At 64.5% G+C, this 26,184-nt stretch overlaps 2 protein-coding genes across 3 annotated transcripts; one reads left to right on the top strand and one right to left on the bottom strand.

Moving 5' to 3' along the window:
• Nucleotides 1-6,368: 6,368 nt before the first annotated feature.
• BIRC7 (baculoviral IAP repeat containing 7) lies at nucleotides 6,369-10,843 on the top strand (the record flags this gene model as incomplete). Its single annotated transcript, XM_082432077.1, has 7 exons — nucleotides 6,369-6,870; nucleotides 7,554-7,842; nucleotides 7,973-8,054; nucleotides 8,139-8,205; nucleotides 9,004-9,207; nucleotides 9,489-9,560; nucleotides 9,701-10,843. The coding sequence occupies 7 exons, from the start codon at nucleotides 6,369-6,371 to the stop codon at nucleotides 9,964-9,966; spliced, it is 1,482 nt and encodes a 493-aa protein (XP_082288203.1). The 3' UTR covers nucleotides 9,967-10,843.
• A 797-nt stretch (nucleotides 10,844-11,640) lies between these two features.
• Nucleotides 11,641-25,827, bottom strand: NKAIN4 (sodium/potassium transporting ATPase interacting 4; the record flags this gene model as incomplete). Of its 2 annotated transcripts, XM_082429236.1 has the most annotated exons (7): nucleotides 11,641-11,873; nucleotides 13,693-13,755; nucleotides 14,194-14,254; nucleotides 17,927-18,121; nucleotides 19,142-19,222; nucleotides 20,180-20,317; nucleotides 25,774-25,827. In XM_082429236.1, the coding sequence occupies 6 exons, from the start codon at nucleotides 25,825-25,827 to the stop codon at nucleotides 13,724-13,726; spliced, it is 561 nt and encodes a 186-aa protein (XP_082285362.1). In that variant the 3' UTR covers nucleotides 11,641-11,873; nucleotides 13,693-13,723. The 2 variants fall into 2 exon arrangements, with proteins under 2 accessions (XP_082285362.1, XP_082285361.1); XM_082429235.1 differs by lacking the exon at nucleotides 11,641-11,873 and having other exon boundaries at nucleotides 13,687-14,254.
• Nucleotides 25,828-26,184: the final 357 nt, after the last annotated feature.

Genomic DNA, 26,184 nt, shown 5'->3' with positions numbered 1-26,184 from the left:
GGAGCTGGTAAGCCTCCCAGAAGGTAAAGCTTGCCCAGGCTGCACAGCTAGTCTGGGGCCGGCTGGAGGCACCCCTGGGCCCTGCTGCTTCCCTGGGGCCCCTGCAGCCCCCCCGGCCCGTGCCGGTCATGCCCATCAGCTCCCACCCTGCTTTTCCGGGAGCTGCACTTGTGGTGTCTGAGTTCCACTTGGTCAAGGGCACCTTCGGCCTCAGCAGCAAACCACCATCTGTCCCCAGAGACAGTGCCAGGTGGTTTGGGGCCCGGATGTCTCACAGCTGTGGGAGCGGGACGCACCCTGCTGGGTGGTTGATACAACAGCAGGGATTGAGTTGCTCTGCAGCTTCGTCCAACTCAGGGGGCATCGACCTTGGCAGTGAGAGGATGCAGGTGAGCTCCCGGCCCAGCGGGGCCGCCGCAATGCAGGGTGAAAACCTGGGGCCTTGTTCCAGAAGCAGGAAGAGGCCTTGCCTCCCTTTCCTCCGCATCTTTCTCTGACCTGTGGTGGCGGTTATTATTTATTATTTGCTGTTTAATGTCAGGGGGCTCCCACAGAGGAACACAGACTGTCGTAGACCCCTGGGGCCCATCCCTGTCAATCAATGCTCCTCTGTGTTCACCCCTAGACCCCTGCTGGGGCAAGGGTCAGTGATGGTCACTGGCTGGGGGACAGGGGAGTGGGCGGCCAAGAATCGGTCCTAGGGGAAGGGATATTGGGAGGCCCCAAGTCCCTGCCACGTGCCCCTTTGTCCCATTGGACGGCACTTTACAAAACGTACATTCAAAGACGAAGTATTAAGAATGTCGAGATGGTGACCACAGAGCTTTAACCCCCAAGCACCAGCTCACCTCAGTGCGGATCGAATGCCGTGAGGCCCCAGGACACCACAAGGACTCTCCGCTAGAGGTCCACAAAAATCGGGGACCAGAGCAGCCAGTGTGGCCACAAAACGGGGGGGCGGCACTAGGAGAAGGAGCAGAGGGGCCAGTGTGACAAGACCGTGCAAGATGTATCAAGGGCTGCACATGGCCTGGAAAGGGAGGGGCCTCGATGGCTGGGCCGGGTGCCTGGGGAGGGTAGGTGGGTGGGGCGGGAATGAGGGTGAGCAGGGCCAGCCCTGGAGAGGGGGCCGGCACCGGGAGGGGTCCTGGGGGCAGGTAAGGAGAATGGCGCCGGACAGCACAGCCCTCCTGTGGGAGGAGGGGAGCCCAGGGCCGGCAGTGACTGTCCTGGGACAGGAAAGGCTCTCCGCACAGCTCGCCCGCTGTCTCTTTGCATGCCAGCATCATCCCCCTCTGTCCGGTGACACGTCCTGCTAAACTCTGGCTGGGGTGGGCGCCTCACCTGGCCCACTCAGAGCCTGTGAGCCGCAGCCCAGGACAGCAGCTGGGTCCCCAGGGGTGCGATGCTTCCCGGGCCGCTGAGCCGTGAGTGCAGGAGCTGTCGGTGGCCACTCAGTGGACATTGTGGACCTTGCGGGTCTGAGACCAGAAGGCCACTGCTCAGCCTTCCCGCCTTCCCCTTCCCCGGGCCGTAATTCCCGTCTGCCCCCGCGCCTCCCAGCTCAGCGTCGAGGGGCACCTGGGCTTGGGGAAGGGGCAGGAAGGAGTCAGGCTAGCTGCGCTGAATCCTCTTCAGGGACCAGCCAATCATCCTGCCGGGCCTGGGGCCATGCATGCCCAGGAAGTCATCTGATCTAACCAGGCCAGGTGAGGCAGACTGGGGTGCAAAGGCAGCCCCGAAGCTGTGGTCCAGGCTGTGGTCCAGGCAGCCCCGAAGCTGTGGTCCAGACAACTGCACGCGGGCGGGTCCAGCCTCAGCCAGCGGGGAGACGCCCAGGAGGGGGCCGGCCGCTCCGGTGCTCGCTTTCCCCGCGCGCCCCCTTCTGGCCTCTTGCGGCTCTGCCCTCGGCTCCGGTCACAAGCCCGGAGCCAGAGCCTGGCCCAGCTGCTGGGGGTCCGCAGGCTCCAAGGCCCCCAGCAGGGGTGCCCACAGCAAGGACCCTCAGGAGCACATCCAACACCGGCGCCTTGCCCACCCCTCTGGCTGCTTCCTGCAGTGACCCCCAAATAAAGCTCTTCCACTCCAGTCTTGGTTTCAGGCTCGCCTCTGGGGGCCCCACTCCAGCCTCAGGGGTGGAGGCGGCGTAGTATAGAACATCCTTCTCGAAGGGTGAATTTAAAAAGCCATCCTTTCCCTCTCCCTCCGCCCCTCTCGCTCTCCTTTCCACAGATCTTTATGATACTCTGGCCCAGGCACCGTTCTAGGCTCTAAGGACCCCACCCCCAGAACCGCAGCAGACATGGCTCCCCCCAGCCCGCGTGACCGCCTGGGTCTGTCTGTGCTGACCCAGCCCAAAGGCAGTGCCGGTCGCACCCGGCTTGTACTTGTCTGACTTCCGCTGGTGGCTGGAAGGACGGGTCCTCGTCATCGTCAGCAAGTGGGGTCCCAGGTGGAGCTCGGGCCACCAGGCAGGGTCTGTCTGCAGAGGCTCTGGGGGATGTCTCTGTGGACAGGGCAGCGAGCCGGCGCTGCGGGTAGGGTTGGGGGGTGGATCCCAGCCCCAGGTGCTCTGCCCCGCCCTCCCCAGGCCCTCAGCCCGCGCCTGCTCTGCTGTGCTCACCTGGCGCCCTGTGGTCACCTGGAGTCCTTGCTCTGCGGACACAGGTCGGTGTGTCCCTGTGCCAGCCAGGTTCCCAGACCCCTGGGTGGGGCGCTCGTGGAGCTCTTTTCTCAGCCAGAAGAGAGGTGGGGGTGTGGGATGGAGGGGGGCCCTACTCCCCCCGTCTCAGAGGAGTCTGTGGTGCCCCCAGGCCTGGGCAGCAGGTCCAGCGTCTGAGCACTGAGCCTCCTGGAAACTCAAGAGCCGGCAGGGAGACCTGAGGCCCGGACAGGACCAGAGCTTGGCGAGAACCCCTCCCCCGCTGCGTGCGGACTCAGGTCTGGGCCTCAGAAGCCTCATTCCAGGGGAACAAGTCCAGCGGGTCTAGCCACCTGCCCAGGTGGCCCTGGCCCCGCCATCCTGAAGGAAACCCAGAGCTCCTTCGAATGGCTGCACACACAGCTTCCGTGTAAGAATTTTCTCCGGGGGGTGTGGCTCTGGGGGAGGCAGGACCTGTGATCATGCTGGTCCGGCCCCCCACCGCTCTTGTCCTGCCTTCACGGGCCAGGCCCCATCATGGTGTGGTAGGGGAGGGAGCCCTCAATTTGAGGATATTCCTGTCCAACCCCAGCTGGTTCTGAATCTTTTCGGGAGAGTGGGGATCTGGTCCGAATCCAGGAGCAAATTGTATGGGGTCCTGGGTCGTCTTTGGGCTCCTGTCTTTAAACGGATTGGGGTGACCTGGAGGCCTCTACCTGCCATCTCCCATCTGGCATCGTCTCACCTGGGGAGATTTCATTGTAAAGACTCACAGCGAAGGTGGTCAAGGTGAGCCATCGGAGGCATCGACAGATACTCGTTCACGATTAAAAACTGACATACAAACAACAACAGCAACAAAAACCTGGTATGTGCCCATTAAAAAAAAAAAAACTGGCGCATAACATTAAGTGAGGAAAATGGGCAAATAGCAAATACACAGAGCACGTTTGGAATGAAACAGTAAAATAGTAAGAGCAGTGCTTCTCAGTGGAGGGAAGGCTGATGGCTTTTTTCAGTTGCTTCTTTTGAAATAATTATAGATTTGCAGAGAGTTGCAAAGAAATCTGTGAGGCTCCAGTGAGCTCCATGCCCAAGCAGCTGTCGGGCAAGGTCGGTTCTGGAAAACTGGCCCTGGTGCTGCCAGAGCTGGTTCAGATGGTGACTTTTACTTTCTTTATGTTTTCAGTATTCTTGAAGTTTCTGGAATAAGCATATGATAGTTATTTTTAGCTCCTGATTTCTTTTTATTTAACTGTATAAGTAAGACACAAATAATTCCTTGTGTCAAGAATTTCAGCCATGGCCACAGACAAGCACAGAGGTCGAGGCTGGTCCTCCTCCGAGATGCCCACGGCTCTGTGGGTGATCCTCCAGCCCCTCCTCTGTGCAGCCACACGCTTGGATGTGCTCGCAGAAATACCTGCTTCCAGGTGGGGGGGGGGGGCTCCGTCAGCTCAGGCACCCGCCCTCCTTCACGGGGAGACTCCACCACGGGGTGGGGTGGTGCCTGGAGGATGCGTGTTTGGAATTTCCAGAAGTGAGGGAGCCTGCTTCTCCCCTCCCCACCCCCGAGCTTCAGGATCCGAGGGAACAGACCTCAGATGTGCCCCCAGGGGACACCGCCCCTGCTGCCAGGGCCACCTGAGCGGGTCCTCTGAGCCAGCCAGCCCCCAGGCCCAGAGGATTCAGAGCAAACCTGGGGGCTGCGGTTTCCCTCCTGAGATCGGAGCAGCTGGAGACCCAGTACCCGGGGACCCTTGTCCTCCTCCCCGGCCACCAAAGGGTGCGGGTAGGGCGGGGCAGAGGGCCGTCCCCGGAGAAACCTACTGAAGGGGCCCCGGGACGGGCACACCTGCCGTTTGTTGGAGTGGCAGAGGTCACGGTATTTCCGCACAGGGTGGGGAACCGGAGAAGAGAGGGCAAGGGCCGGGGATCCCAAGGCGGCTCACTGGGAGGTCCCAGCTGGGGCCCATCCGTCTCCACCTGCCCCCAGGACCCTCTCCTGGGAGACCCGGCCTTCCAGTTGCCCGAGCGCCCCTCGCCCAGTGGCCCCCGCAGCCCAGGACAGGCAGCTCCGGCTCAGGAGCCTGGGAGGGGCACAGACGACCGGCCACACCCTTTACCAGGCTTTCCTGCAGGGAACCAGGTGGCTCCAGGCCTCTGCCGGGAGAGGACTCCAGGGACTCCATGGGACCCTGGCCGTGTGGGGCAGAGGGCCAGTGCAGCCAGGATGTCAAACGGGTCTCCCTGGGGGCGAGACTGCACCCCACTCCCAGGACTGGGGCATGGGCCTGGGCTCCAGGCTCCTCGCTCTGTGCTGGGCTCGTGCAGCTCCATGGGGGGGTGGGAGGAGGGCCGCCGGGGGGACATGGGGGCTCCAGGCCCGGGTGGGGCCCCCCTCCGCCCACCCCCCTTTGTGACCCTCACTGGGCCTGCCTGGCCCTGGGGCCGGTGAGTCCCTCCCCCCCACTCTTGGCAGGGTCCCCACTGAGCCTGTTCCCCTTGGCTCTGCTCTTGGGAGCAGCAAGGAGGTTTGCACTCCAGGGAGGGGCTCTGGGGGCAGGCCACCCCGTCCGGTCTTCCTCTTCGTCCCTTCCCCCCCCCAGAGCCCTTCTGTCTTAGGGACCCCGCTCTGCCCACTGGGGTTACAGCCCTCCACCCCCTTCCCTAACTGTTGGGTTTGGGGGCGCTGGGGCCCCTGGGCTTGGGCTGATTGGCAGACCTGTGGCTGTGACCAGGCTTGAGGACAGCCTGTCCAGGGAAGGGGGCACCCACATGGCCAGGGGCTCGGGCTGGGGTCCCCCAGACCAGGAGCCAGGGCACCCTGGGCTGGTTGGGCTGCACACCTAGCAAGGAGTGGGTGGCAGGGGGTCCGGACCTGGGGAGGGGGGCCAGCTCTAGGCACCTGATGAAGCCACAGGACTAGCCTGACTCGGCAGGTACAGGGAGCTGGAATTGTGGACGTGCCCCACACATCCCTGGTGTCTGGGTTACAGCGCCTCAGGGGGTCCAGTTCAAGTGGGAAGATCGACCTCACCACATGTGGCTCCACCTTCTGGGCCCCTGGGACGCTGAGGCCGAGGGAGGGGACAGAATCTTCAAGGCTGGAGGGCAGGAGCTGCTCCAGGGCCTGCTGAGGGCCTCCTGCTCCCGCCCAGCTGGACACCGGGATGACTCAAGACCCTTTCAGCTCCAGGGTTCAGAGCGCAAGAACATCCAGGGAAACCAGTCCAGGGCATAGGCCCAGCCCTTCACTACGCACCCCTGCATCCTCGGCTGACCCGTGTCATCCCTGCAGAGGGAGCTGCCCTCCCCCCGCCGGGCAGCACTGACTGTGTAGTTTAGATCACCTGGAACCTTCTGCTTTCAGAGGACCCCTGGCACACTGCCCAGGAGCTCGGAGCTGACGGAGAGCATGACCCACCCCTCCCCCCTCCCCTCCCCCCCACCAAGGTCCCAGAGCCAGTACCAGCCCTCTGCTGCCTTGGGTGGGTCTCCATGCTCTGGCCCCTCGCCTCGTGCCAAGGGACCCCGCCTTCCCCTGTAGAGCAGAGTGAGAGCCGCAGCCCTCACAGTGGCCCCGGAGCCCTGTGACACTCCCGCTGCAGCGAGCATGTGACACAGGCTGCCGTGCTGGCCCCTTCCAGAAAGTGGCGGGCCCCAGCGGCCCCCACCCCCAGTCCCCTGGCTGCCCCCCCACCCGGGGCATCTGGGGGGCAGGACCATGCCTGCCCGGCCACTGTTGTCCCCAGGCAGGGCCCAGGGGTCAGGATCCCTGGGGAGGCTGGCTGGGCACATTCCAGAACCGGCTGCCCAGGGGCCCATCCCTGCCACAGAGCTTGTCACGGCTGCTGTCTTCTCTATGGGGCCCGAGGACGGGACCAAGTGCTGGTGCTGTGGCCTGGAGCCCAGCCGCTGTGCAGCGGGCGGCCACCCCACTTGGGGGCACCACCGACCCCACTCTCCGTGCGGCCACCTTCGGGGCCAGTGCCCTGACAGGGCCCTGTCCTGGGGAGGCCGGGACCACATGGACGGGCAGATCCTGGGCCAGCTACGCCCCCTGGCAGAGGAGGAGGAGGAAGATGGGGCTGGGGACGCCCCATCCGCGAGGCCCGCCTTCCCGGGGATGGGCTCTGAGGAGCTGCGGCTGGCCTCCTTCTACGACTGGCCGCTGAGCGCCGTGGTGCCGCCGGAGCTGCTGGCCGCCGCTGGCTTCTTCCACACCGGTGAGTCCCAGGGGCCTGGGCTGGGGGGGACGGTGATGGGACGGGGGAGCCAGGAGGAGGGGGGGCATGGGGGCATCTGCAGGGCCCCCGGGAGTCCAGGGATAGGCTTTTGGAGGGCTGGTAGTGGAATGTGCCTGTAGCAGCCCCTCATCTGTGCTCTCTGCACCAAATCTGTTGATCCTAGGGGGTGAGGCAGGGGTGAGGGCCTCGGGGGTAGAGAGATGAGGGTCCGCATCCCCCAGTGGAGTCGTGAGCCCCTAAAACCAAGCCTGGCAGCAGACAGTTCCCCTTCTTTCCGCCACTGGGAATCCATCCTGAGGAGGGGGCACCTGGGGCAGAGGTGCGGGGTGGGAGGCACTAGGGCTCTGCCCCCACATTTCCATACATACTGTGGACGCCCCCTGCATCCCTTTCCCCAACATGCGCCTCGATCCTGGCAAGTACCCAGACATCGTTACCCTTATTCCACTGTCGAGAAAATGGGGTACACGTGAATTCTGAGAACGCTGGGCAAAGGGGTGGCAGAGGCCAGTGGGAGCCTCCAAGGCTCACAAGCAACCCCAGAGAGCCCCTGCCCCAGAAGGAAAGGCCACCTGGGAGCGCCCAACCCTGGCCTTGGGGGACACACCAGGCCGTGCAAGGGACCAGGCGTGGTCAGGACCAGTGTCTTGGCTCCCTCCCAGGCCAGCAGGACAAGGTGAGGTGTTTCTTCTGCTACGGGGGTCTGCAGAGCTGGGAGCAAGGCGACGACCCCTGGACCGAGCATGCCAGGTGGTTCCCCAGGTACGGGCTCCGCGGGCCAGCCTCCCTTCCCCAGTCCCGGGGGTGTCGAGTCTCAGGGACCGGGGTGGGGGGGACTCTCTGGGGACGGCGCTTCTGCTATTTCTCCCTTGATGTTCAAGAGTCTGTCTCCAAAACAGCTTCCCAGCAAGCGCCCACCACCCCGGAGCCCCAGCTGCCCCCGCAGGGGCGGTGGGGGAAGCGGGGGCCGAAGGCACGACCCCGGCCCAAGGGGTCCACGGGGCCGGAGCCGGCCAGTGCGGGAGGTCCTCTGACAGCCCCAGCCCGCCGCCCACGGGGCTTCTGAACCTACTTCCCTCAGGTGTGAGTTCCTGCTCCGGACAAGAGGAAGGGACTTTGTCTGCAGGGTCCAGGAGTCTTGCTGCCGCGTGCCGGGCTCCTGGGTGAGCCCTGCCTGCCCTAGGGCTCTGGGGGGTGGGTGGTGAGGGTCCCCCCCTCCCCTGCTCCTCCGCCTACTCGGGGCACAGGTATTCTCTGGCTCCTTCCAGGACCGTTCAGAGGAACCAGAAGACGCAGGTCCCGCCACGCCCTCAGGTGAGCCGGGACACGCAGCCTGAGCTTGGCTCCCTGGGGCACCTCCCTCCTGCACTGTGGCCGGGCCATTGGGTATCCCCCCTACAGGACATTAGGGAGAGTGAACGGTGCTGCCTGGGCTTGCTTCACGGGGGGCTTCACACAGGCACTGCGTGTGTGTCCGGGGCTCCAGGGAGGCCAAAGCCATCCCCTGCTACCCCTGAGCTGGCTGCTGTGCGCACAGCCAACCCCGAGGCTGGCACAGGGGCATGGGGGGGGAGAGGCTGCCGTGCACCGGGCAGCCTCTGCCGGGGCGGCAGCCAACCACGCCCGAGAGCCGAGCAGCTGCCATCCCCAGCCCAGAGGGGCCGGCGGCGCGGAGCTCTGCTCTCCATCAGCGCCGGGCAGGGGGTGGGCGGGCGCAGGGTCTGAGGGGCTCCAGGGTTCAGGTCCCGACTGTGCTCTCTGAGCATCAGTGCCCTGAGCTGTGCAATGGGGCTGGTGCCAGCCTCGACTGGGATTAAACAGGGGTCTGTGTGTCGCCCCGGGAGTAGCGCCTGGCACGTAGTCGGGGTCTGTCCGTGGCTGCTTTGGTGATCAGGTTTCCATCTTCGCGGTGTGGCGGCACCTCTGACACAGGCCCTGGGAACACAGCCCTGACTCGGACATGGATGGAGTGGCTGTGATGGCCACAGGGCCCCTTGTGTTGAGGTGGCCCTGGTGACGTGCCACAGTGGCGGGCCGCTGCCTCTCTGCCAGGACCCCGAGGCCCTGGCCCCTGCCTGCCCTCGGTCCAGCACCCCTCGCCCTGCCTTGCAGATGCCGGGGGCGGCCAGGAGCGGCCCGCGTGGACCCAGTGCCCAGCAGTGCAGGCCGTGCTCCGGATGGGCTTCGGGCGGGGCCAGGTGCAAGGGCTGCTGCAGCGTAAGTACCGCCAGGTGGTGCCGACCGGCGTGTCCACGTCGCAGCTGGTGGCCGACCTGCTCCAGGAAGAGGACGGGGGCCGGGCAGCAGGGGCCGGAGGTACCTCCACCTCTCTGGACACCGCCCACCTCTCCCTGCTCATTGCCTCCGGGCACAGCCTTCCCTCGCCGCCCCCAGGGGCCCGGCCCACAGCGTCCAGGGCCACGGCGCGAGGGGCTGGATGGGCCGAGCGCCCTGGTGGAGAGCGGGCTCTGGGATCCTGGCGCACCGTGGGTGAGGGAGCGGGCTGGAACTAGGGCTCACCTGTGGCCTGCTGTCTCTGGGCCAGGCCTCGTGTCCCCTGGGGACCTGGGCCTCACCCCTGTTCTACCCGCCCACAGCTCCTGTCCCCCCAGGGCCCGAGCTGCCCACGCCCAGCAGAGAGGTCCAGGTGGAAGGCGCCAGGGAGGCAGGTGAGGGAGAGGGCCCACCTGGGGTGGGGGCGGGGCCGGCGCTCCTGCATCCCGCGGTGGGGGGCGGGCACCCCCGTCTGGCCCGCCTTCCCATCGGCCAGTACAGTGGGTGGAGGTCAGGGTGTGGGGCGATGTCACAGGTCCGCGCTGTGGAGACCCAGACGGAGCCCAGGCCGAGAGGGTGCCGGTGGCTCTCGAGGCCCCCGGAGCCCGGGACACGGATGCGGAGGAGCAGCTGCAGCGCCTGCGGGAGGAGCGGACGTGCAGGGTGTGCTTGGACCGCACCGTGGCCGTCGTCTTCGTGCCCTGTGGCCACCTGGCCTGTGCCGAGTGTGCGCCCAGCCTGCAGCTGTGCCCCATCTGCAGGGCCCCCATCCGCAGCTGCGTGCGCACCTTCCTGTCCTAGGCCAGGTGAGCATTTGGCCCGGACAGTGACCACGGCACGCCGGCTCCTGCCATCCTGTTGCGGGGCCACCTGCAGGAACCTGCCGCAGCGGAAGGCAGCACTTCTTACTCCTCCTCCTCCCTGGTCCTGGCAGACATTGCTAATCAACCCCAGCACTTCTTACTCCTCCTCCTCCCTGGTCCTGGCAGACATTGCTAATCAACCCCACGCCTTCCGTTGATGCTCAGATATTTGTTTTGAATCCTTCTCAACACAGCACCCTGGGGGGCCACTACCACTCTGCTTGAGCGCATCTCTGCCTTGGTTTTCCTAGTGGTCAAGGGGGATAATTCCTCCTGTCCAGCCGGGCATACATGGCAGCAGCCAGGCCAAGGGGAGGACGTCTTTGGAGGCATGTGAAGAAATGCACGATGCCCTCGTTAGGAGAAAGCGCTGGGGTCTGCCTGAGCATAAGACCCCGATGGGGATCTCAGCCCGAGATCTGAGGCCTGATGGAAATGCATGGTGGGTGGGGGAGGGGTGCGTGACCCTCCAATGCTCATGTGGGGCAGGAGCCGTGGCCTTCTCAGGGTTCCCAAGGGCTCTGAGCCCCAAGGTCCCTCCAAGAATCCTCCGGGGGGAGAAGTGGCAGGGAAGGGAACTCCCTGGGGGCTGAGGGTCCCCAGCCGGGGGGAGAAGCCGACTGGAGCTGCCGCTTCGGCCCTCCTCCCCAGCAGGAGCTGTGAGCACCGGCCCCACGTGGGCACCCACTCGGTGGCTTGCTGAGCACGGCTGAGCTCGCGTCCAGCACTGACCAGTCCAGCGTGGAAGATGGAGCTGCAGGCGGCTTGGCGCGCGGGGTGGGAGCCATTTTCCCTGTGTGTGGGTGCTTTGGAAGAGTCAAAATAAAGTGTGGGTTTTCCCTGGATGGTGCACAGCAGCCTCTGTTCCAGAACCACCAGCCCCTCTCCACCACCTTCCCCAAACGTCTGTCCCACCCCCACCCCCACCCCCGCCTCGCCCCCCCCCACCCCCACCCCCGCCTCGCCTCACCAGTACGGCAGCACGGCCGGCGGCCAGGCCCATTCCAGGCCATTCCCACCACCCCTTCCCCTTCCCCCTTTCCCTTGTTCTTATCTTTTCAGCATTTTAAGGACTTTTAGAATGGACTAGCCTTGGGCTGCTTCTGAAACTGAACTTGTAATTGTCCACCAAGGTCCTGCATGGTAGGGAAGGTGGTCTGGAGGGCAGGTTCCTTTCTATCCTCTACTTGTGGGCACCTTGGGATGCACTAGGACTATTGCATCCCGGCGGCTCGAACAGTGCCCTCTGCTTGTCACCAGGAAGCCCTTGCCTTGCGGGTTCCTGGGCAAGCCCAGCCCTCACCCGGGGATCCCACCGGCCGCAGCACCTGGGGCCCTAACCCTAACTCCCACCGCGCTCAGGTGGAGGTCACCATGGGCTCACTGGACCCTCGTGGTGGGGTCACTCTTTCCCCGTCTCGTAGGCCCCTTGGCCACCCCCCCCCCACCCCAGCATGGGTGCGTGCAGCCCCTGGGGGTCTGGCTGCCCTGGGGAGGGCATCTGAGGGACGGGGCTCCTTGGCCAGCAGCCCCAGGCCTGCTGCAGACGGAGTGCATTCCCAGCGCTACCGGAGGCCAGGGGTGAGGTTTTCTCTCGTGTCATTTTTTTTTTTTTTTAGAAAAAGGAAACAACAAACTCTTTAGAAGTTGCAGCCGTCCCCGGCCTGGCGCTGGCCCCGCCGCCCTGGCTCCCGTCCAGTCACCAGACCCTGGGGGCGCCTGCAGGGCCACGGGGGCAGGGAGGTCCGCCGCCTGGAGGCTCCTCACCGTCCGCGTGGGTCACCGAAGCTGGAGGTCGCGGGGCGGGGGGGGACTGGGTGCTCTTCACCTACACCGCCGGCCGGCCTGCGGGGCGAGGTGGGGGGTGGGCGGGGGCAGAGAAGCCGGAAGGAAGGCGCAGTCAGCGGTCAGCGGGGGCTGCTGTGCCCTCGTCCCTTGGAGAGCAAATGGGACAAAATCCAAGAAGGGGAGGGCTTCCTGGCCTTTGGAAAAGGGCGGGGAGGGGCTGGGCTTCTGCGAGGTCGCGCCAGGACCGGGGCTCCCCACGCAGGTAGCTGTGGGCCTTGTCCCTGCAGAGCTGACTCTGGCCGCAGACGTCTCGTTGGGGTTTGAGCCAGGGGGCTGGGAGCGGAGTGAGGGGCTCACCCTAGGTCCTTCTGGCCGCCCAGCTCCACGGCCAGGGGGAAAGCCCAGAGGCGTGTCCAGCCTGGCCAGTTCTCCCAGCCTGTGTGCCCGGGTCATCAACTCCCACATACCCTGCCCTGGCTCAGGGGTCTGAGCGAGGCCTCTCCCCCATCACGGGAGCTGGACGCCTGCTACCTCTGATGGCCCTTAGCTGACGTGGGGCCTCACTTATAGGGTAGAAGGGCTGCGGGGCTACCAAGAGGGCCAGAGTCCCCAGGGATGGCCGCAGGTGTGGCCCTGAAGGGCAGGCTTGACTCTGAGGGCCTGGGTGAGACGGAGGAAGCACAGCTCTACCAGGAGAAGGACCACAGCCGCCTCTGCTGACCCCGACTTTCAGGATTCCATGTGGGCCAGGGCCCGTGGCAAAGGCCGCTTCGGAGGAGGGGGGCCAGCGGCCCAGGCACCCCCACTGAGGCCTGGGGTGGTCAGGGCCGTGGACACTGCTTTTCAAGAGGGAAGAAGTCTGATCCTCCAAAGGTAGGAAACCAACTCCTCAAATTTCCTGCCACCGTGAGACCCAGAAAATCGCCCTATCGCTCTCCTGGGTGGCGGCCTCTCAGTGTCCCCTCAGCCCCGACTCCCACAGACTCTGCTGGGCACGGGGGCAGAGCCTCTGCACCCCACACCTGGCCCTGAGCCGGCACGGAGCAAGTGCGAAAGTGGGGGATGGACAGACAGGTGGATGACGGATGGACAGGCAGACAGGCGCCTGGTGAGGTTTCCCCAGGGAGAGGAGCCTGGCGGCTATGCTACCCGGATTGGCCAGGCCAGCGGGGCCGGCTCTGCGGCCGTGCTTACAGGCATGCCTGCTCGAACGAGAGGCTGGAAGGCTTTTCACTGACATGGCAGAGAGGAAATGGGTCAGATCCACCAATGAAATCAACTGAAAGAAACCAAGACCCAAATAAAACAAACCCAAACAATGGACAGGACGGCAGAGTGGAGAACGTTCCCAAGTGCAAACACTCAGGCGGTGACGCAGAGGTGGGAGGGGCCGCGGGCTGCCCAGACTGGAGAGCAGAGGGTGAATTCCCGCTGGGTGCAAAGCTTCAAAGGATGCTGGCGCTCTCAGCGGGGGGCTGCCCCGTGCCCTGCCGGGCTGTCCCAATCACAGCGCCTCAAAGCTGTGTCTGCACAGCACATGGGCGGCCGGGGCTTGCTGGGCAAAGCTAACGCGTTTCTTAACCCCAGGGCTGGCTCCCGTTCTAAAACGTTTTAATGTAACCAACACAGGCAGCCCCTTCTGTTTCCTCCCAGCCGGCTGTGGGCTGAGTGATGGTTTGGGGCCACCCAGCACCAGGACCGAGGGTAGCTGGGGGCTGGTCCAGGACTGAGTCTGGTCTCTGAAGGACACGTGGGCCGCCTACCCCACGGCCACCTGACCTCTGGGAACAGAGGCTCTGAATTCTGATTCAGAGCCCAAGGAAGGTTCTGCCCACAGGAGCTGTGGGCCCCCTGGGTGCGCCCAGCCCCGGCTTACCCTGGCGAGACCCCGTCAGAGCCTGGGGTGGTCAGGGCTGGCGAGGGCACCCGAGTGTTGATGCTGCAAATCAGAGGAAAAGTCAAGAGGGCTCACGGGAGGGGGATGTGCGAACTCCCCTCAGATGCGTCCCCGCTAGCACTGGGCCTGAAGGTGGCCGGTTCCCAGCTGCAAGGGGGCACGGGGCGGGGGGACTTTCCTCTGTAGGTCAGAGCTCAGCCTTCCGCCTGTGACACCTGTGGGGATCGTGGGGGGCAGACCCGCAGCACAGGAGCCCTCAGACTGGAGGAGCTGGGGGTGCCCTGACCCCTGGTGCCCACAGCCCAGGGCCTCCCCTGTCTCTGCTCAGGCCAGGACCTCCGTGGCACGGGGACCCATTTAAGGGGCCAGGTCTCAGGCCTCTGTGGCCAGCTCTCAGCTTCTCTTTCCCTCCCCCACTGCCTGATGGGGCCAGCAGGTCACTAACAGCATTCCGCAGGAGGCTGGTGGTCGCACACTTACAGCTGCCCTCCTCCTCGGTGACAACGCTGACCACGTGGCAGGCACAGACGAAGCCCACGAGCTGAAAGACATGGAGAGGTCACTCAGGGTGAGGCCCCGGGAGCCACAGAAGCATCATCGTGGGACGTGGGCCCCAGCGCGTCCTAACCACGCAGCCACTGCCCCTCCTGGCCTCGGTGTGCTTGTCTGTAACACTGATCGAGGGGAGTGATCTGCCAGCCTCCTTAGCTCTGGAGTTCCAGGCGGCGTCCACTCCCCAGTGGGGCTGACCAAGCCCCTGCTTGAACGGGGGGATGAGATGCAGAGAGAAGCCCTGGGAGACACATGACTGCAGCCTGGAGGTCCCCCATGCTGACCGTGCCCCCACAGGCTGACACCCCTGTCACAGCCAAGCCATCCTCCCCAGCACCTCTCGCCGTAAGCAGACAACTGCCAGGTTTCTCCCCCTTGGGAAGCCATGGTAGAGAAGCTTCGAGCCAGCCAAGCTCATGGTTTGCGTGGCAGTGCAGGGCAGACAGACCGAGGACTTGGTGCAGCGGGCAATTCTGGGCAGAGTGGGCGGGGCTGGCTGGAGTTGAGGGCTTGGCCTGGCAGACGTTCACTAGCCAGGCCCCTCAGAGGGTGCTCGGACTTCAGGGCAAAGAGGACAGGCCTGCATTAAACCCCCACAGACGCCCGGGCGCCGGGGCCACTGCAGCAGAAAGGGCACCAGCTGAGACGGGGCAAGGCCGGCGCTGCCCACCGCCCGGGTGATGGTAAGCACGGGGGAGGGGGGAGTTACTCCATGCACGGTGTTTACTGCATCCTCTTTGATGAGAACGAGGGGCCCAGCCCTGACCCTCTGCTGGGGTTGACAGACAATGCACAGGGCGCCCGGAGTGGGCAGCAAAATGCATCTTGAAGCCGCAGGGTCCCGTGGAAGGCCCACAGCCCCGTGTGCTCGCAGGACCCCTGGAGGGGCACCCCCACCCCAGCTCATCCGGGACGGCGCCTCTTCCACAGAAGCTGGAAACCTGAGAGGTGGCCCAGGACTGCGAAGTCATCCCCTCTGGCCTCTCTCTGCCCTGTAGGTCAGCCCTGCATCCTCTGGGGCATCGCCTATTGTCTTTGGTCCCCCCCATAGCAGGCAGTGGTCTCGACCCCGAGGACATAGCACAGAGTGAGGTTCCAGTAGTGGTGGGTCAGAGGTGCCCCACCTGCCCCCACAGGCGCTCCCTCCACATTCCCCACCCTGCATGGTGTGGCCGGTGTCCACCAGCGCCCTCCCATGGGGAGCCCAGCAGGAAACTGGAGGGAGGGGGGAGGGGAGAAGAAGGGCTCGTTCCCCCCAGCCCCTTCTCTGCCAGCACAACTCCCCCCCACCTCCCTTCAGCCCGGGGTGCCGACAGCTCAGCCACGAGCCCCAGGGGAGGGGGACATCCCGTGGGGTCCCCGACGTGGCACCTACGCTTAGAACAGCCCCTTCACCTGCCCCTGGGAATTAACCTAAGCCGAGTGCATCATCACTGGCTGGGGCCCTGACTGATCCGGGGAATAAGCAGAAAAGATGTTTCATGGGGGGAACCTGCCATGGAGGAGCTGCAGCGGGTCTTCTGAGAGAGGGTGGTGGGGTCTGTCTGTGGGGCAACCACAGCCGGGGCGGGGGGCGGGGGGCGGGGGACAGGAAGCCAGCCAGCGGTGCAGCTTCAGGGGCAAAGGGCCACGGGAAGGAGAGACTGGCCTCCCATCAGCAGTGGCAAGACCTCAGGGGGGTTACTTTCACCGAAGAACAAGCCCAACAGCCTCCCTTGACGCCCCGTATGCCTTGAAGGAGGAGATGGAGCTGGAAGGGCTCAGAAGCCCGTCCTGCCAGGCTGCAGGTCAAGGGGCCTCCTCTGTGCCGGTCTCCTTGCCATTGAAAGGCAAACCCGAGCCGCCTCCCAACGCCCGAGAGCTGGCCAAGGTGCTGAAAACTCCTCCGCAGCCCTGCTCCTCCGCGGTGGGCGGGGCGCTGGGGGAGGCCGCCCCACCTGCCACACCTCTGCCCGCCCACTGCCCCTCCCATGCCCCCTCGGGATGCGGCCCAGCTCCTCCGCGAGGCTCTCAGACCTGCCCGCCCCGCCCCCCAGCACCGGCCGACTGTGCAGGCAAGGGTCTGCTGCTCCTGGACCCTCAAAAGCAATCAGCAGAGGGCTGACTGGTATTTAGAAGCTGGCATTCCACGGAAGACCTACTGTATAGCAGAGGGAACTCTACTCGATATTGTGTAATAACTCATACGGGAAAAGAATCTGAAAAAGAATGGCTATATGTATGCGTATAACTGAACCACTTTGCTGTACACCTGAAACTGACACGGTGTTGTAAGTCAAATGTACCCCAATATAAAATAAAAATTATATTTAAAAAAAGAAACCCCCATCCCTGGGGATGAAGGATAAAAGTGAGGAGTCTCTGTCTCTGCCATCACGCGCAGTCAGAAACACCCAGGAGAATCTTCCTTTGTTCTTTTCCGGCTTCCTTCCTGTTGCCTTTTCACAGATTCTGTACGTGATTTCAGAAGCTCTGACCTGTATCCTTGGCAAGCGGTTCTTTCTCCTTTCGAGGAACGCACCCAGGTTCCCAAGTATTTTGGGAAAACCAGAGCCCTCTTTTTGCCTCAGTGAATGAGTCATGGTGGGAGAGAGAACGTCCCAGCACCCGAGGGACGGGCAGCGCCCAGGTGCCCCAAAGTCTGAATTTCTGCAGGACCTGTGGGAGCAGGAGGGGAGGGAGCCCTGGGAGCTCGAGAGGCACCCGGACTGTCACGTTTGTTCTGCCAGGGAAGGCCGTAGACCTGGCATTCAGTTTCCAATGTCAGCTGTTGGCGCAGAGCGTCCGTGCTATAAACCCAGCATCCCCCCACCCCCACCCCGGCCCCGACACGGTGCTGTTGGCCTGCGTGCACCCAAGCAGTCAGGTCAGACCTCCAGGTCTGACCAGCGCCCTCCAGTGGCCGCACCCGAGCCCTGGAGTCAGCCGGGGCTGCCAGGCACTGGCCCAGCCCGCTCTGGCCCTTCCCGTCTGACCACTTCTCTGCAGCTGCAGACAAAATACCCCATGCTCGACTAAGTTCGAATTTCAGATACACAATGAAACCATTTTTAGTATAAGTATGTCCCAAACATGGCATGGAACACGCTTACACTAAAACTTGCTGTTTATCTGAAAATCACATTTCACTGGGCATCCTGTATTTTTACTCGCGGAAGCTACACCCCTCTCTATGCCGCAGGAGCAGAAAGAGGCCAGCGTGCAGGCCAGGCTGCGTCTCCCCCGCCCCGGCCCCCACGGTCGGATTGTCGGGTACGGAAACAGGCCCTCTGACTTGGAGGAGGTTGTGGAGGAGCTCCCCGGGGCCCCTCCCCTGCCACGCTGCCCCCGAGGGGGGGGTGGGACTGCAGGAGCCTTCACCTTGATCCCCCTCACGGAGGGTCCTACCCGCCCGCCCGACCCCACTGCATCATCAGAAGCTTCAGGTTCTGTCCCCTTGGTTCATCCTCACGCCAGCCCTGGGGTTGGAATTGGTTCTGAGCCCACTTTGCGGAGCGGGTGGCCCAGGCCACACAGGTGGGGGTGGTGGTGCGGTTCCTTAACCTCTCGGCAGGGATGGTGTGAAGAGGACCTCCTCTGCCTCCACGGGAAAGGCTGAGACCTGGTCCCACAGCAGGATGAGCCCCTCCCCCCGCCCCCACCTCCCCTCCCCCGCACTCACCGCCACCAGGATCTGCAGGGCGCTGTGCAGGGCCTCCACGTAGCCATGCTCCAGGGTGCAGCCGATGCCTGGCACCAGGGCCTGGCTGTCTGGGGGACCCAGGCTGGCCGCCGGCTCCTTGTGCACGCAGCCCGGGCCATGCTCATGCCACCAGGAGTGGTGCTGGGAGAGGCTGAAGGTCAGGAGCCCACTGTCCTGGGGGAGGGGTGGGGGTGGGGGGACCAGGTCAGCACCAGGGACAGAGCCAAACCCCACCCACTGCATCCCAGATGGGCTCCCTGAGGGCAAGGGGTACTCCGCCCTCCCGCCTCCCATGCCCCGGCCCCTTGGGCTCCAGCCGTCGGGAGCAGGGGGCACCAAGGCCCTCCCAGCCATTCCCTTGCAGGGAAGGCCTCCCTGTGCTTGCCATGGGCCCCTGGCTCACACCCCGTCCTCCAGGAAGGCCTCCCCGCCCAGGACAGACCCCCAGGACACACTCTAACGGTGCCCTGGGCCCCTCCTTTGCATCTCAGGCCATCTCCCCCACTGCTGCCCAGGTGTGGTCCCAGGAAGCAGGGGCCATCTGCCCCACTGCCCACCCGTGCCACCTCACTCCTGGCTCTTAGACTCCCCTCTGAGCTTTGGGCAAAGATGAAATAAAGTGCTTTGTGTGAAGTGCCTGAATCAGCTGCATAGGTAGGCTTTGCTCACACTGATGCTCCCTGCAGAACATGCCTTGGATGAGGTGTCCCCTCCCCTGCAGGGGGGACCTGGGGACTTTATCAGCGTTTGAAGGAGCAGCCCAGAGGGTGGGCAGGAGGACGGCATCCCCTCTGCCTGGCCGCCCCGGCGGTGTTCCCACCTGCACCCTTCTGCAAAGGCTGGTCTCTCTGCTCCTGCTCCCCAGCCCTGACTCTCCTTCCAGGTGCTGCCCAGGTTCCAAGCCCCCTCCTCCAGGAAGCCTTCCCTGGTGCATCTACTCCCAGCTGGAGACCACCTGCCAACCAATGCCCACATCCCCTCATCCATCCATCAGATCACTGATCTTTCCCCAAAACTTTACTGAGTTGCTGCTATGGGCCGGGACTGTTCAGGGTGCGAGGGACAGAACCATGAACAGACCCAGCCTCTGCCACCATTGGGGAGCCGCGCGATAAACAAGCAAACACATCCAGTGCCCCCGGGCCCTCGCCAAGATCCCCTCCGTTTGCGTGAATTTCCCATGACTTAACTCACCTTTGAGAGGCCCCCCACTTCCAAGTAGAAGCAGATAATGAAGACGTTCCAGGTGACCCAGGCGGCCGCCCACACTGCATACTGTGGAGACAAGAGAGGGCGGGGGAGGGGGTGGGGGGAGGGAATGTAACTTTGCATCTCCCCCTTGGAGGACAAGGCCTCTGCAGGGTGGGGGGCTCTGCTCCCCAAGTCTGGAGCCCAGGATGCTCCGTTTGGAGGAGGGCGCCCCTGAGCCCACCGGGAAGAGGTCCCACACTGTGCCAAAAGGGTGACAGGGCTCCTGCCCCCGCGGGGCCGGGGAACACCTAGGAGATGGGGAACAGCGGGCTGGAGGGAGCCAGCACAGAGCACGCTTTCCGAGCTTGGTGTCCTGGCCCAGAGGTGCCCGTGGCCCATGCCACATGAACCAATGACGAGCAAGGGCAGAGCACCCCCAAACCCCACCCCGAAGATCGCCCCCGAGAGCTGCGTGCAGCGGGGGGGCTGCCAGCTGGCACCTGCTTTCGTCAAGTTTTACTGAGGCGCAGCCCCGCCCATTGTGCGGCACTGCTCAGGCTGTGTCTGGGCCATGACAGGGCTGAGTACCTTCCACGAGACTGTGGGGCCTTTACAGGAGGGTTTGCTGCAAACCTGATCCAGACCAATTATTCTGATCTGCACTGAACGAGAATGTACTCTGCTCAGAGCAAAACTTTCTGCACATCGTTTGAGCTTCTCCAGAGGCAGGACGGTCGGGGGCACGGGACCACGGGCAGGGAGGGGGTGCTGAGACACGCTGGGTTCCAGTTCCGCCTCGGGACCCTGGCAGGTGCTCTGCGGCTCAGTTTCCCAGAAGCAACCCTGAAGCCACAATTTCCAGGTCAGAACTCAGATGTCCAGGCTGTGGGAAGGTCTGAGCCTGGGGGTCTGTGTGGCTGAAATCCTGGCCTTTCCAGGTTTTCTGATGGCTTCCAGGACAATACTGTCACTGGAGTCCCCCATGCCGGTCATCCCGGCCCCCCTGCCCGCAGGAGAAGGGCCGGAGCAGAGCGGACTCACCACCACGATGTAGCGAGGCCGGTACTGGATGGTGCCGCAGAGCCCCAGGATGACCACGACAATGTGGGTGAAGGTGGCCAGGATGGGCGCCCACTGGTAGCCCAGGAAGTCGAACACCTGCCGCTCCAGGGCGGTGACCTAGGAGCAGGGCAGGCATGTGAGGGGCGGCGGACCCCTGGGAGCCCCAGGTCCCGCTCCTGCCTGGTCACCACCATCCAGCGCCCACCGCGGTCTCGGCTCTTCAACAAAAATCTCCAAACGAGTCGACGGGCCTGGAAGCATCACCATTGGGGTATCCCTCCTGGAACAAGCCCCCGCCCTCAGCTTCCTCACCTGCAGAACGGGAACACGGGGGCTGCTCTAACTTCGGGGGCTGCAGGGCCAAACAGCAAACGTGGGGCAGGAAGGTCGAGCGGGACACTGGGCTCCTTGGGCCCCCAGATCAGCACCCTCCCCGTCTGCGGGGCTCTCTCACCGCTTTGAGGCCTCTCCTTCCAGGACGTTCCCACCCCCCAGCTCTGTGGACGCCAGCCCTGCAGGCTCGGCCTACAGAGGACCAACGCCAGGGAATCAGATATGCCTAAGAAACCTGCCGTTTTATACGCAGGGGAGACGGACCAGATCTGAGCTCGGTCGTGACTTCAGAGAGCATTCCGTCATTCACTCATTCATTCCCTCACACATTCATCCACTCATCATGTCTGTGGGGCCGAGCTCATCACCAGGAGAAAGTACGACCGAAGCCACTGCACCCCAGATGCCATCCCATCTGTGTTCACAGCAAGGAAGGTGCGGCGAACAAGGGCAGAGAGGACCAGCACATCCCGGAAGGACGGTGGCAGAGAAAGGACAGCAAATCAGCACGGGTCGTGGCTGCACTCCACAACGTCCCCGTGGGCCCGCTGTGTGTCCAGCACTCATTGCCACTGGGAGGGCTGCAGAGGCGAGAGAGCCGTCTGGACCCAGAGCAGGTGGGGTCGAGGGCCGTCCGCTGAGCCCTGGGGTGGGGAGGACTCCGCAGGGTGGAGGAGGGAGGGGAGCCCCTCCCCGCAGGCAGCCTCAGGCGGGCACTGGAGAAGCCAGACTTCTCACAGCCGGACGGGCGAGGTCACCGCGTGCCCCTCCTCAGGACTGGATGGGCTGAGGCCAGCAGCAGCAGGGCTGGGACAGAGGGGAGTGGGCGGGACGGGGCAGCGGGGGGTAGCCTCCCTCCCACGTGGCCCCCGGCACTGAAGGACAGAGCCCAGCCAGGTGAGCCTTTGTGGACTGGCCCTGTGGTCACCAGGCCTGCTGGCCACAGAAGCCCCTACTGCAGCCAGGGTGCTCGGCCCTCCCCCGACCCCCTCATCTCCGCTGCTCCAGGCCTGTGTCCTGGAGCCCTCACGGGACCCCCTCCAGCCCCCAGGAAACAGCTGCTGTGGTGCGTCCTGGGCACTGCCCAGCCACTGCGGTTGGCCCGGACCAGGTAACAGCTATTTCCAAGAGGTCTCGGGGAGGCGGCATTCCAAGCATGTCCTGCGCGGGGCTGGGGTCTGCCCTAGAAGACAGCTGGAGTGGGGAGTGGGGAGGCGAGAGCAGACCCACAACGGGGCATCATATCAGGCAATTTCCAGCTGGATGGCGTCCCGCAGCAGAGTGGCCAGACAGGACCCCCAGGGAGAGGCGCCAGAATGCTCTTCCCCGACAGGAGGAAGCACACAGTAGGTACAGAGCCACGGCACGGAGTGGAGACCTTGGCAGTGAACTGGGCCAGCTTCCGGGCACGAGAATGCGCAGTCATTAAGCCCCCTCCCCAGGCCGCTGGACTGTGTCCAGGGAAGCCTGTCCCCTGGCGGGTGGGCGCCAGCAGCCCCCCCAGGCCTTTGGGGACACCCCACTTCAGGGATGCCCACGCCCTTTAGACAAAGTCTGAGCTCCCCGCGTGGGCTCGGGCCCTGCCATCCGCCCCTCCCCCCCCAACAGACCCTCACTGCCGCGTCCCCGAGACCCCGCATCTCTCAACTCCCGGAGCCACACTCCTGCCTCACCTGGGTCCTCCGCGTGCAGTTGTCTCTGCGGGAGCCCCACCACACGCACTTCTCCCCAGGTGCCTCGCACTCTCACACGCCTGCGACTCAGTCCACTCCGTGTCAATGTCAGCAGCGCTGACCTGGGGCAGCAGGAGGGTCTGTCTGGCCGTCTGTCTACAGACGTCGCCTGGGCTAGGCCAGTGCCTAGCCCCGAACGAGCCTCCTCGCCCATCAGGGCTCAGCTGCCCCATCTCGGCGTGGCCCCCGGTGCCCAGAGGAGGCCTGCACATTGAAGCTCCTCAATTACACAGATTTTGGGCAAGGAGACAGGCATCTGAGGGCAGAGGGCCTGCCTCTGCTGCCTCACAAGAGCCCGGCGCCGCCTGACTGGGCAGCCGTGGGCTGGTGGACTCGACCCCACGCTGGCAGTCTCCACGGAGGACAGCCACGTGGACCCTTGGCCGCAGAAGAGGGCAGGGAGGGTGGGTGGGCCAAGGTCCGAGGCGGTGCAAAAGGAGGGGGGAGGGGCCACGCGTGAACGGCCTACACTGTGGTGGGAAGCTCCGCGGAGCAGGGAAGAAGAGACGCACATCCACACGCACGCACGAGCACACACGAGCACACACACGCACACACTCGCACGCACACACGAGCACACACGTGCACACACATGCACACACTCACACGCACACGAGCACACACACGCACGCACACAGCCCTCGGGGCAGAGCTGGCCAACAGCACCTGTTCTAGACACAGAATGAAATTTCAGTCTTAGCCCCAGGCCTCCCCTTGGTGCCCAGAAGCCCCTGACCAATGGGCAGGGACGCCTGCCCTGCTTGAACTCCCCCGGGGTGCCATGCACGGGGCGGGGAGGCAGAGTGAGGGTGCCCCAGATCCCCTTCCTCCCCCACCCCCACCCATCACCGGCCACCGGCACTGTCCTGTGCGGCCCAGACTCAGGGCCAGCCTGGCTGTGCATCTCTGCTGAATTCTCTCCAAGTCTGAGGGTGGCCCCCAGGGTCTGCTTGCCAGAGAGACCCCGCAGCTGGCGGGGTGGCCGGCACGGGTGGGGCTGGTGGGCGCGTCTTTTTCGTTTCTAAGCCAAGGTACCGGAAGGCTCAGCTCTCCGCAGTGCCCCTGTGGCCTGCTCACTGGTCCCAAACCCCTCGCTGGGCCCTGGCTCCCATCAGAGCCAGGGCCCAGCCTGGGAAAGGGCCTCAGGGTGCTGCAGCTGGCTCAGAGCGGGCAAAGGTCACGCTATTCTTCAGGGAGAAGGCTCTGAGATGTTCAGGCCTTTGTCCCATAGTTGGGTAACAAGAAAACTCTCACGCTTGTCAAAAAGAGAAAAGAAAGCAGAGGACTCCCCACACGGCTTCCCCCTCGGCTCCCCCACCCCGCCCCCCACAGTGACCAGAGCGGCGGGCGGCGCGGCGTCAAACCTCTTCCTACTCCGCTGCCCCCTGCACACGGCAGAGGAGGGACAGGTGCACGGCCGGGACAGAAGGCCTTTTGCAGCTGTCCGCTGCCCTTAGCTGTGGCCACTGGCCGCATGGGGACATAGCTCCGTCCCGGGCCTAGGGCTCCCCTGGCTGAGACTAAAGAGTCTGCAGGAAGCCCCCATCCAGGGAAACCCTGCTGCCCTCAAGGCTAGATAGCCCTTCCCCCACAGCTGCAGCCAGACCTCCAGAGGCCTGTGGCGGGCCCTGTGTACCGTCCACCAAAAGACAGTGAGTGACACCGCTGCTCCAAGGCCCGGGATAGCTCCCTATGGCCAGTGGAACAGCCCCTGGGCCCTCATGCCTTCTGCAGGCCCGGGCTCTCTCTCAGCCGTATCTGTCCAGCAGAACCCCCAGACCGCCCACCTCCCTCCTCACTCCCCGCCGGCCCTGCCCCTCGCTGCCACAGCACTGAGCTTGCTCCACAGGGAAGCTCCAGCAGCTCCTTCCTTCCTCCAGGTGGGCCTGTGTATCTCTGCCCGCTGCCAGCCTGGACAGAAGCCCTGCCCCCAGGCAAAGGGCAGGACCCGCATCCGTGCATGGCCGTGGGTGCAGGAGGACTTCCTACTCACAGCCGCTTTTTTTTTTTTTTTTTTTATAGTTACCAGGCATTGCCCTAATTGCTTTTTTTTTTTTTTAATTTATTTATTTATTTTTGGCTGTGTTGGGTCTTTGTTGCTGCGCGCGGGCTTTCTCTAGTTGCAGCGAGTGGGGGCACTCTTTGTTGTGGTGTGTGGGCTTCTCATTGCGGTGGCTTCCCTTGTTGTGGAGCACGGGCTCCAGGAGCGCGGGCTTCAGTAGTTGTGGCTCGCGGGCTCTAGAGCGCAAGCTCAGTAGTTGTGGCGCACGGGCTTAGTTGCTCCACGGCATGCGAGATCTTCCCAGACCAGAGCTCGAACCCGTGTCCCCTGCGTTGGCAAGTGGATTCCTAACCACTGCGCCACCAGGGAAGCCCCTCACAGCCTCTTTGAAGCAAGCCCCTTCCTCCTCCGTGGCCCTCTAGCTCCAGAGAAAGCACCCTGCCAGCTGAGCTACGAGCACACCCAGGGATCTTGGACAAAGCAGCATTTCCCTTTTAAGACCAGAGACCCAGGGGCTCACCAGCATCTCCTCCCCAGCCCAGGGGCCTCCACCTTTGTTTAGCGCCCTCCCCTTAGGCAGCAGGAGCTCCTGAAGCTCCAAAGGCAGAACTGAAACTTGGCAGAGGGATGCGCAAGTCCTCCAACAAAGCTCTGCATCCAGAGGGCCCGGCTCTGCATCCTGGCCCGGACACAAAAGACGGGGAAGCACAGCCCTGTGCACAGGCTCAACCCTCTTCTCCGCTCCGGACTCTCCAGGCCAGGGCAAAGGGGAGGGGCCTCCTCCTCCAGCTCGGGGGCGTCAGGGGTGGGCACGGCGGGGCTCACACACCCCTACACAGACACACCGGCAGACATGCAGACAGACACACACTCCCAGATTCACAAGCACCCTGGCCGCCAGGGGCTGTCAGGTCTCAGGAACTGTACTCCGCGGCTCACTCATTGCCTAGTGCTGCCTTCGGAAAGGGAGCACACACACACACACACACACACACACACACACACACGCACACACCCTCGCAACGCTCCTTGCGCGCGCACCCGGGGCCACACATACCTTCCGACACGCGTGGACACCGCGCGCAGTGGCGCCCCTTCCCCGCCGCGCGCACGGGACTTGGACATCGCGGGGCCCGGCGCTCCCGCGGGGAGGGTTTTGTTCCGCGACAGGCACTTCCAGCGGCTCCCCAGTACCCGCCCCGTCGCTCCGGACCCCGCGGCCGCCCCGCATTGCGCCCGCAGCCCGGACTCCGCGCGCGCACACACGGCGGGGCGCGCCGGGGCGCACGGAGGGGCCGTAGGGGTCGCACATAGGGCGCTGGCTTCCCACCCCACCCGGACGGCGGGGAACATCGGCCGCAGAAGCGCGCGGGTCTGAGCCATGCCCAGTCGGGAGCCGCCAGAGGCTATCGCGGACCCAGTGGGCAGGGCTGAGTGTGGCGGACGGCGTCCGGCTCCCCCAGTGCGCTGGGACTACCGGGCCCGAGGAGGGGGTCGCCGCTCACCAGCTGGAAAGTGCAGAGGAAGATGAGCGCGCAGCGGCCGGAGCAGCAGCCCATGGTTCCGGTCCGGCCCGCGGGCGCCGCCTCTGCGAGTCTGGACCAGGTGCCACCAGCGCGCGGGATGCCCGGCGCCTGGGCCCGCAGCCCCCGCCCTGCACTTCCCCCCATTCCCGCCCCCCCAGCCCCCGCCCCCGGCCCCGCCCCACTCTGCAGCGTCCCTCCCCCCCATTGCCGGGCTCCGCCTTGTCCGGCCCGCGATCCCAGGTCCCCGAAGTCCCTGCGCCCCTCCCTGCGCCCCCCGCTGCAGCCCCGGCCCCGCCCCACAGACTCGAGATCGCGGCCGGCCAGTTCCCACCCCGAAGCCCCAGCCAGTCCTCTGTCCCGCCCTGCTCGGCAGCCCCGGGTCCCCCAGCC

Source organism: Balaenoptera physalus (genome assembly GCF_965194825.1).
Source record: "Balaenoptera physalus genome assembly, chromosome: 16".
Classification (NCBI taxonomy): domain Eukaryota; kingdom Metazoa; phylum Chordata; class Mammalia; order Artiodactyla; family Balaenopteridae; genus Balaenoptera; species Balaenoptera physalus.
The sequence above is the reverse complement of the archived record's forward strand: the minus strand, read 5'-3'. Positions and strand labels throughout refer to the sequence as shown.